Source organism: Vigna umbellata, chromosome 1, assembly GCF_029865625.1.
Source record: "Vigna umbellata cultivar VRB3 chromosome 1, Vumbellata_1.0, whole genome shotgun sequence".
NCBI classification, from domain to species: Eukaryota; Viridiplantae; Streptophyta; class Magnoliopsida; order Fabales; family Fabaceae; genus Vigna; species Vigna umbellata.
This window is the reverse complement of record NC_142165.1, coordinates 21,573,632-21,584,859: the sequence shown is the minus strand read 5'-3', so window position 1 is coordinate 21,584,859 and position 11,228 is coordinate 21,573,632. Positions and strand designations below refer to the sequence as shown.

General features: G+C 34.1%; 1 protein-coding gene across 2 annotated transcripts; it reads right to left on the bottom strand.

Annotated features, from left to right (window-relative positions):
* Window positions 1-6,719: 6,719 nt before the first annotated feature.
* LOC124848960 (protein PHOX1) lies at window positions 6,720-11,010 on the bottom strand. 2 transcript variants are annotated; one of them, XM_047326786.2, is made up of 4 exons: window positions 10,856-11,010; window positions 8,600-10,722; window positions 8,265-8,500; window positions 6,720-7,065 (listed from the first exon to the last, which is right to left on the bottom strand). In XM_047326786.2, the coding sequence occupies exons 2-3, from the start codon at window positions 10,716-10,718 to the stop codon at window positions 8,364-8,366; spliced, it is 2,256 nt and encodes a 751-aa protein (XP_047182742.2). In that variant the 5' UTR covers window positions 10,719-10,722; window positions 10,856-11,010; the 3' UTR covers window positions 6,720-7,065; window positions 8,265-8,363. The 2 variants fall into 2 exon arrangements, with proteins under 2 accessions (XP_047182742.2, XP_047182743.2); XM_047326787.2 differs by lacking the exon at window positions 10,856-11,010 and having other exon boundaries at window positions 8,600-10,835.
* Window positions 11,011-11,228: the final 218 nt, after the last annotated feature.

The following is an 11,228-nucleotide window of genomic DNA, read 5'->3' as shown; positions in this document are numbered from 1 at the left end:
ATTTTTATACACAAAAACAAAAAAGTACCATTTAAACATGTTACACCCTTTGTTCACATACTAAATACAATCACAACAAAAAATTAAATATAAAACATAAAAAATGTAGGTTATCAACAATGACAAACATATATCAAGTATATCCCATTAAAGACTAATATCTAACTTATTTTAAGCATTTTTATTTACACAAAAATCTCAATTTCATAAGTCAATATATGTTAATTGTACAAGTATATAATAGTGATGCAAAAACTTCTTCAATTTTTCATTACCTTATGAATTACTATATATGTGATATAGACGGTTAGTGAAATAAGGATATTTCTTTTTAATAATGGACTTACATACTTAATACTACGAGCCACAACTAGTTCAATATATCATGTCTTGCCACGACAGCCAAACATAACATGCATAATGCAATAATCTACTTATGTATATTAAAATTTAAGATAAAGAGTATTAAATATTACATTATCAATGATTCACACCCAAGAATGTACATTATATCACTATTTCTAATTTACAAGAAGTCTCCACTTGGGTCTTGGGAGAATCAAGGATTTATACGTAAAAAGTTGAACGAGAGTTTTGTCACTCTTAGATAAACGTTGTTGTTTAGGGTTCCTTATGTGAAATATTTTTATTCTCTAACTAAATTTCTAGTTTTGTGAAAACTCCTACGTAAGTACTTATTGATAATAAGTTTCAATATAGATATGTTAATCTTTGTTCTATGTATAGTGTTTGTAATTTGAAGGATGATAGCAGTTAACTTATCTTTTATGATTGCCACATGATTATCAAGTTTTAGGTTTGGTTGCAACAAATTTTTTGAGTTTGATCTTCTTAATAACTTGGATATTTTAATTTTCTTAAAGGATGGCAGGAGTTTGTTGGTTAAAGACATTCATACTATTGTTACAACATATATTATTTAGATGCTTCGGAGAATGAGGAATCGTGTTAGGTTTCCATAGAAATTGGACTTCAAATTGGCTTGCTACCTAATGGTATACCAGTAAGTCAGGTCATGCTTCTAAGAATAATATGAATAATGATATTATTAACATTCTTATTTTTACCTTTTTTTTATGTTCAGACTAGGCTTAGGATGGTAAAATATTTGACATGTTGGTAAGTGCATACCAAGTATTAGGTGGGACAAAGTGAACACAGATTATGCAATCAAAGGTTGTCCCAATCATGTTGGTAATAATAACCTTTTTAGAGGGAGTATTAAAGAGTACATCAGTCATTTTTCTGTTTATCCCAACATTAAAGTCTTTATATGCACATATTATGGTTGTTATCTTGGCTATTGAGCTTGCTAAAACTCATGATTTCAAGAGAGTATGTCTTGAATGTGATTATATCATTTTTGTGTCAAGCTTTTAATAATTCTTGGATGTTTTTCAAACTCTTCATGGATGTTGGTTGAAGTGGTTTTAGATAGGTAGAGAGATTAACTTTAAATTTTCTTGCATTTACAGGGAAGACAATCACTGTTTTGATAGCCTAAGAATTGATAAAAGATAAGATTTTGTTTAATATAATATTTTGCCTCCTATTCTTAGTATAGATTGCTTTTTTAATAGAACTAGTGTCCCATTCTTTAGGATAGCGTAATCTTATTCACTTTGAAGCTTTTCATTTTTTATCATGGCATGGTTTTTTAGTGTTTGGGTGTATCTTCATTTGGATGTCAAAGTCTCATATTGATGTATACCATCCTAGTTTTTATTAAAAAACAATTACTTAGATATACACAAAACACATAAATTTATTGAAAAGGAACACATTGAACTCAACTTCAAAGTCATTGAAGTAAGTAATTATAGCTTTGATCACTTTTGTCAATTGGAAAAGTTAAATATTTACTAGCATTTCATCTCCCAGTTATAACATTATTATTTAAGCAATATATCATATTATTTGAGAGTAATACCAAGAATACTTGAGTGATATGCTTATAAAGGAGAATTGGTTTAGCTTTATTATCGTTTGATTGACATATAAGTTATGTAAGTGATAACACCAATAATTCAAGCAACAAGGATAACACTAGAGTGATATAATGTTGTAGAAATGCTAACAAAAACACGAACAAAATTTTCTGAGGCGTGTAGATTCAATGTCCTTAAGAATTTATTTATGGTGTATTGTGCAAGTTTCCCAGAATACAACAAGAACTTTCCAGAATATCTAAAGAGTATAAAATAAACCCAAAATATTTTTATTAGAAGAGGAAAAGAAGAAAGAAGAATGAGAGAAGACTACTTTTGGTGTGTTTTGGATGGGGGAAGAGCTCTCTATTTGTAGAGTTAGGAAAGAATAAAATAAATAAAAGAAATTAAAACCAATCAATGATTTTAACGTTGCAAAATTAATTGACATTGAAAATTTTGAATGTTGACATACTATGGTTGAGCAACGTCTCTTTTGCAATAATCTAACAATTATTATTACAACAATCCCCCACTTATTGCAAAAGAAAGTTGAGAGAAAAGATAAAATTTTATTCTGGACCTCAAAGGATGTAATGCGTCAGAGTTGGTATAGCAAGCTATATGAACCAGTCTTAAATTTAGAAACTTAACACACAGTGTAGTTGGTATAGCAAGCTATATGAACCAAAGACACTTGACATGTGTTAGAGGTTTTATCAATCACAATACACCTCCACAATCCTTGTTATCATTGTGTTGTGCTTACTAGGTCATGTGCGTGCCCGGTATTCATGAGTGCTCTAGAGATCATGCCAAGATCTCATGCAAGCGACCCCACTCGACAATCATATAGGTGATTTTATCAAGTGTATGCTACAAATCATTCACCACCCATAAGAGATATGAAAATCATTAAAAACTTTGTTTAAGCAAAATTTCTTTCACCACATAGAATTTTAATGACAAAGTTTAACCTCTCAATAATGCAGTCTTTAGCACTTTCACACACCATAGGAACTGACATAATTGATTAAAATCAATTTAGTGCTATCAGAACTAACAAGTGACTTATTTTTACCCATATGCACCTTATTCATGGGATCTCCAATCACAAAGGTTAGGTTACCATCACTTGTTTGTTTGCAAATGGCTTAAGTCTCATTCTCCTCGATGTTTCTAATATCATTTGTCTTCCTAGGGTTTTTGTTAGAGGATCTGCTAGATTCCTTTATGACTTCACATAATCAATGGAAATGGTTCCACTCTTTAGCAGTCGCTTCACCAAATTGCGTCTCAATTGGATATGTCTATTCTTTCCATTGTAATTCTTATTTTTAGCTATAGCTATTGTCGATTGGCAATCACAGTGTATTGACACCGATGGGGTTGGTTTCATTCCTAGTGAAATGTTTGCTAAGAAGTTTTTCAACCACTCAGCCTCACTATTAGTCATCTCAAGAGCGACAAACTAAGATTTCATTGCTGATTTTGCAATAATTATTTGTCTATCTGATCTCCATGTAATCGCACCACCCCCAAGTGTGAATACATAACCACTAGTGAATTTTGTCTCATCTGAATCAGAGATCCAGTTAGCATCAATGTACCCTTCTAGTACAGCGAGAAATTTAATGTATTCAATGGCATAATCCATTGAACCTCTTAAGTATCTCATAAGCCTAGTAAGTGTATCCCAATGTTCCTTAATTGGACATTAAGTGTATCTACTCAGTCTACCTACTGCATAAGCAATATCAGGTCTAGAAAAGCTCATCAAGTGCAATAAGTTCCCGATTATCTGGGCATACTGAGACTAAGATATAGATTTTTTTTTATTAATTTAGAATTAGCATCATAAGGGATACTCACTGGTTTGAGGTCATAAAACCTAAACTTCTTAAGAAGTTTCTCAGTATATTGTTCTTGGGATAGTAATATACTATCTCCTTTCCCTATGATTCTAATACTTAACATCACAATTGTTTCACCTATGTCTTTCATTTCAAAATTTGATCATAGAAATCTCAATTTAAATATTATCTTATTGCATGTGTCAATCATTAACATGTCGTTCATATATAAATATATAACAACATATTCTCTACTTCCAAATTTAGAGTAATATCATTAGGTGAAAAGCCAAATTTATTTCTTCAAGTAATTAAGTAAAATTACCTACACCCCCACAATTTTAAAATATTTAAGATTGGTAAACAAGAAAATACTTGGTTTTTGATTTTTTCTTTGTAGGTAAAGTATACGAAAATTTATTCAAGTACCTCATCTTCTTGTTTCTTTTCCTTTCTCTGGAGAGAAAATCTTCTCCACCTTTCCTCAAACATTACAAAGGCATGACACATGAAAATTAGGTTTCATCATCCAAACTCCAACGAACTCTAAGTTGTCGCCTCGTCTCCCTCTTCTTCATCCTCGTACGCGGTCCCTACAAATGCAATCAGAAGTCGTCGTTGCTGCAAGCATCTTGCTTGCCTCCGAAAGTTTTGTCTAGAGAAGGCCTCGACTTTTGACACGTCTGTAAGTGGTTTTGCAAATACCGTTTGAGTTCTGGAAACAAAGTTTTGATCCTCCGGGATTGAATTGTTGATGTCAGTGATAAGTCCTTAATATTGTTGTAGAAATGCTGATAGAAACACGAACAAAATTTCCTGAGACATGTAGATTCACTGTTCTTAAGAACTTATCTGCAATGTCTTGCGCAAGTTTTCCAAGATACAACAGGAACTTCTCATACTATCTCTGAGAATCTCAAAACTAGTAAGGATTTATAAGAAGAGAGTATAAAATAAACCCAGAATAATTTTAGAAGAGGAAAAAAAAAAAGGAGAATGACTGATTTTGGTGTGTTTCGGAATGAGAGAAAAATTCTCTGTTTATAGAACTATGAAAGAATAAAATAAATAAAAGAAATTAAACCCAATAAATGATTTTAACATTGCAAAATTAATTGACATTAAAAATTTTAAATGTTAGCATACTACGTTGAGCAAAGTCTCTTTTGCATTAATCTAACATTATTATTACAACATATAACACCAATAACTCGTCACCTTGCGGATACTTTATTGCTTGAACAATATTTTTAATTGTTTGAAGGATGAAAATTATAAATAAAAGATCATAGTGACACATATCTGACTCTAACCTAAAACAACAACTTAAAGAAAAAAGAAGTACTAAAACTTAAATGTGAATTCATTGTCCAATGATATTACTTTGTACTTTTAAGTTATGACTCCAACCTAAAACCACAACTTAAAAGAAGAAATGCTAACACTTAAATATGAATTGATTTTTCAAGTCATATTATTTTGTACTTGAGCTAATGTCATTGTTTGAGTTAATCTCATGCAATAACTTTCATTTCACAAAATTGAATTTTAACTCAAATCTAATTATTGTATATATTGCAATGAGTTTGGAATGTTAATATTATTTATTATTTTAAAATATATAAATAAAAATTTAGTTTACAATTGTGGAGAGTTCTATGTCTATTAACTAGTTATAAGTATGTTATATATGGGTATTAAAGTAATTATTACAAAATCAAACATCATATATATATATATATATATATATATATATATATATATATATATATATATATATATATATATATATATATATGACCATGTACAATTAAATGATAGTCTAAAAAAAATTACTAATTAAATTCAATAATTAAATCTTACAGTTTCATCGTATTCAAATTTGACCTTTATAAATTGTTAGCTATTCTGTATAACTTTGCAGTGTCTAAAATTTTGATCCTCAACTGTTAATATCTTAATAATTTGAAATTTAAGAATTAAATGGTTACGAAAATAAAAATTAATATCTTCATGTGTAAAAGAAAAGGGAGAATTCCAAATAAATGAAAAGTGCAAGGGTCATCGCCTAAATAGTAGAGAATAAAATTAAAAAAAAATCCTAAAGTATAAAATATGACAAATCAAAATTTAAATTGACCAAAATTGTGGAAAGCATATGGATAAGGGTAATTTAGAAATTTAAAATACTAAATTAGAAGTGGAGAGTGAGCAATTTGATTTGATGTGCCAACAACCACATCCTCAAAATATAGATAGATAATTTAACTCATCAATGTACATTTAGACATTGATTTGACCACTAATTGATGTCTAATTTACAAAATGAAAGACTAAATTAAGATTTTGAATCTTGATGCCCTGTATCTTCAAAAGACTATCAATAACTATTCAAATCGTAACGAAAACAAATGTTGCCATTTTTTATGAAAATAAAAGATAAAAAATCAAATTGATAAGTTTGAAATAACTATTATTATAATAAATAGTTATCAAATTATAATAAATATGTGAAAGAAGAATTACAAAATAATCTACCTTTTGGTAATCGTTATAATTGTACAATAAAAATACTTACACTCTCATTATAGACAATTTATGATATGAATGAAAGGTTAAAATAAATTATACAAAAAAAACTAATCCCATTAATTGCTATATATATACTGCAAAGGGGAGATCTCAGTTTAAATTAAATACAACAATAAATATCTATTCAAGAAAACAGTATAATAGAGATTGCTTAGATCTCAGCTTATTTGTGTTTTCTATTCGTCCTGGGAAGTTAATGTAAACCTAAATCCAAGAAATCTTAATCAATAAAATGAAACCTTAAAGTATTAAACTTAAATAACCAATAAAAAAAATGCAAAACATGAGAACCAAGATGTGGATGACTGATGATTCAAACACGAAGTGCGCATAACTCACTCAGGAGAATGTGATTAAAAAATGTATAATGTACAATACAACACTTGTATACTATTACAGATGGCAATTTGACAACTAAAATAATCATCAAACCCCAGAGCTAATAAATCAAATCAAATCTCTCACTAAAACAAACAAATGCAATCATATATTGATATATCACAACAGTAAAGAATGATACACTCACCACACATCCCCTCTAAAAGATGACAAATCATATATGACTAGGCTTTTCCTAGCCTAAACATCTCAACCTTGTACAAAACTGCAATGCAAAAGAATAATACAATCGTAGCACCAATCAACAAGTCAACAGTGTGAAGAAAGAATACCTGCAACCAAAACGCAAATAATTCCATCAGGGCAATCATATAGATGTCATCATTCGACAAAAACTTAATTAAAAAGTAGACCACAAAAAGTAGACCATTTAGAAGTTGAAGATGAAAATATTGATCATGCTAAAGGAAAAGATAAAGTACGAATTTGTTCTCTAAAGTGACTAGTTAGTTCATACACTTATCGCATTAATCCAACAATATTACAAATGGAAAATGGCGACAGTTTCTTCCAGGGTGGGGATAAACTGATCTAGAATCCATTCATCCAGAAGAACCAGAGGCTACCATCACCATGTATCATACCAATAATAGAAATTCAAATCATCTAATTTCATCAATCCCATTAAAAATTCAAAAGCCTTATCACATAAATCAGTAGTTTTCTTTTCTTTTCCTCTGTTGTATACACTTTATGCATGTGAGTGAGAGTCTATTTTTATCTCATGGGGACAGCATAGCAAAGGCCATTCATTCCCCAAAATATTTTGACTAGAGATGACTGCTACATATCCCATGAGGCCAGAAGCCTTTTATTGTAATATGTTTACACAAGGCCTATCTCTTACACAATCTCACCATAAAATCAATGCAGAATTTCACATGATAATCCTTTTCCGAGAAATATAACAGATTAGATTAGAAACCTCACTAGTCTATAGCCTTATAATAACTTGTTGCATCAAACACATCACAGAATCATCTCAGAAAGTAATAAAGACATGAGCATCTAGTTGTGATTCCATGAAGCATATAATTTGTAAATTATAGTATTTCTACGATATATCCCAGGCATATGCACCTATAGTTGTATAACTTGTACAAATAAAAGTTTTCTGAAATCTACCCTCTCTAGACCCATGGTGTTGGAGCCTAGTGCATTTAGCTGCCCTTCAATCCCCCTATGAGTGTTCTGAACACCGAAATCAAGATTTTAAACTCTCAACTTTTGAGAGCCTAAAACCAGAAAAGATAGTTCATCATCCAGCCCAGAAAGATACCATTAAAATTTTGAACAACAGAAAACACTAGACACAGCATTCCATTGTTCACAGAAACACAATTTCAGTCAAAAGGGATAAGCAGTACAATTTTATGATTCTACCAAATCTCCCTAAATTCTCTAAACAGTTTGAAACATTTTCAATAGGTACATGCAAACGAAACTGTTGTACAAGCATGGTCTTACTTACCTGTCTTAGAATGGAAAGAAGAAGCCCTTCAAAAACTTGTAAAGAAAATAGAAGCAATAATATTGCCTCTATAAAGAATAACAAACACAAGAAGAGAACTCAAAATTGCTCCAGGATGTAATGGAGTTTTGGAACCCGCCGACGGAACAGTGGTTCAAGTCGAAATGATGGAACATCAAACTGCCAACCATCATACATCTCATTCCAAGCTTGCACTATCTCATCAATTTTGAACCCTGCCATTAAGAGAATAGGATTGTCAGTTCCCTGAAACATTTGAAACTGAAGGAAATTTGAGAAATACACACTCCGGACCACAGTTTCCCATTTCATACCTTCCATTGCCGTTTCATTAGAACAATGATTCTTTATCATGACCCCAATATCAGTTGTTGAAGCTCCAGCCAGTTCAAATTTTTCAACTGCAACCTCTACACATTCTTCCCATGTTGGCAGGCCTAGCTTATACTCCACAACAGAACGCTCATACAACAAAGTGCCCCATAAAAGATATATTTGCAACCTCATCCTTGCAGCCTGTTCATCAGCTTCATCAGCAGAAACATCCCTGAAAAGACCATGCAACCCCATTTTCTCTAGCTGCTCTTTATACTTATCCGTTTTGGACAGTCCATTCAATCGCCGCTCCTCCATCTCCTCCCACATCATCATGCCTTTCTCCATGTTGTCCTCAGCCTTGTTAAAGAGCTCCACAACCTCATCCGAATGGCTGACTTCTAAATCCTTCTCGGTTGCAGTCAAATAACACCAGCACAGCCTTGCTTGCTCAAATTGCTGATGCCCTAGAGCAAGAAGCCCTTCATAAAAATCTGGTTTGATTCTAACAGCCTCTCCAAATCTCTTCTCTGCTTTCATATACTCCTTCTGAGCCCATTCATAAGCAGCTTGAATACACTCAAACGAAGAATCCCTCGATCCATCCTCCGTAAGACTCACCCTCTTCCTAGCCCTTGACATATGCACACTCCCCCAATTGAACAAAGCTAAAGCCGCCATCTCCTGAAACCTATCTGCAGCAATCTCAAACAGTTCCTGAGCAGCCTCACTTGTCACTGCATCCTCCATGGCCTCCGAATACAACTTCATCCCAATCCCATGAATATCCAAATACGCATCTGAATCAAATCCAACATGATTCTTAAACAACCTAGCAAACTGCACAAGCCAATCCTCCACAGTACTACTCCTCCCCTTCCCCACACCTCCATTCCCATTCTCAACCGCCTTCACCTTTTCACCATCCGCCACAACCCCATCATCATAAAATGGCTCCTCTTCCGGCTCAACCTTGGTCACATAAAGCCGAATCGACCCAAGAACATGACAAGTTTCAGCCAGCCTCAATTCAGAAGTATTAGTTATAGTAACCAAATCACCCTCCCTGTCCTTATACTTCACAAGAACACCCTTCAACCCCGGAAACTTATCCCTTATCACATCCCTCACCAACCTAATTCCACAATTCACAGGCAATTGCGCCCATCTAATATCCTCTCCATATATCAACTTCACAGTCCTAGTAACAACCCCTTTTTCTTCTTTCCCCAATTTCTCTTTTTCTTCCTTCCCCAAATTCTCTTTCTCTTCTTTCCCCAGTTTCCCTTTGTCTTCCTTCGCCAATTTCCCTTTATCTTCCTTGCCCAATTTTCCCTTCTCCACTTTCCCCGATTTCTCTTTTTCCTTTTTCCTAACATTATCAGCCTTAACCTTCTCTTCAACGATAATCTTCTTCGCCTTCCCCTCATCCTCCCCCTTGTTTTCCTTCTTATTCTTCTTGATCTTCTCCCTCACCACCTTCCTCAGCCGCGCAGACGGCGGCTCCGGATGCTGCTGAAGCGCCGCGAGGGCTATCTCCGTCTCATCAAGCACAATCCCCTTCTCCTCCATCGTCTCCCTCAAGCTATCCAAAACCTCCAGCGCCGTCGAGTTATTGGGCTCCAAATTCAGAACCACGCGCACGTCCCGCATCGCCAGGTCCAAGCGGTTCAGCGCCTCGTAGCACTTGGCCCGCTTCAGCAGCGCCTTGGTGTAGCGCGGCGACACCTGCAGCGCCATGTTGCACTCGCTGATGGCGCGCGGGTACTCGCCCAGTCCCAGCTGCATGTAGCAGATGGCCATGCTGGTGTGGAGGTGCGCCATGTCGATGTGGTTCCGCGGCAGAAGCTTCAGAGCCTTTTCGTACTTCAACATCGCTCCCTCGTGGTCCTTCCTTTGAAACAACCGGTTCCCTTCCTCTCGAAGCTCATGCGACATGTTTATGAACATCGCCGTGTCCTCGTCCAGCACCTTCGACGTCGCCGCCGACGACGACGCAGCCGCCGCCGCCGCCCCTCGTTTCTCCTCCCATGATTTTGTCGGCTGGTGGTGACCGTTCGCCCTCGTCGTGGGAGCGGGAATCTCATGATCTTTCTTTTTACCCGCCGGCTTCCCCATATAACTGAATCATCGATTGTCGTGAAAAAATTAAATTTAATTAAATTCAAAAATATAAGTTATAACAATTAATGAAATTGAATCCGAAATGTTAAAAATAAATAGAACAAGTGAAAGAGAGAGATATTTTAGGTTACTTGGTTATATGATTATGGAGATTGGTATTCCTCCTTTCCCGTTTTTTGGCTTAGGGTTTCTTTTGCCTCAAGTCAAATATGGGAGAAGGAAGAAAATGAATGAATGATTGAATTATGAAATGAAAGGAAGAAAGAAAAGTGTGGGAGTTTTATTATTATTATTAGAAGATTAATAATCAATAACACAGCGCAAAAGGCATGTGGAGTGAGACAAGGTAGGGTTGACGTGATTCAAAAATGTGTACCTAAAATAGGAGTCAAGCGACGTCGTTCGGTCAAGTTCTCCCACTTCACAAAGATGTGTTTGATTTAATTTTCACGTGTGGACCTTTTCCTTCGCAGTGTTTGTAATTTATTTTGGTCCCTCCTTTAC

Coding starts and splice junctions, on each gene's coding strand:
- LOC124848960 (XM_047326786.2), bottom strand. CDS start 10,718: ATGGGGAAGCCGGCGGGTAAAAAGAAAGATCATGAGATTCCCGCTCCC. Junction 8,501..8,599: donor TAATGAAACGGCAATGGAAG/GTATGAAATGGG, acceptor TCTTAATGGCAG/GGTTCAAAATTGATGAGATA.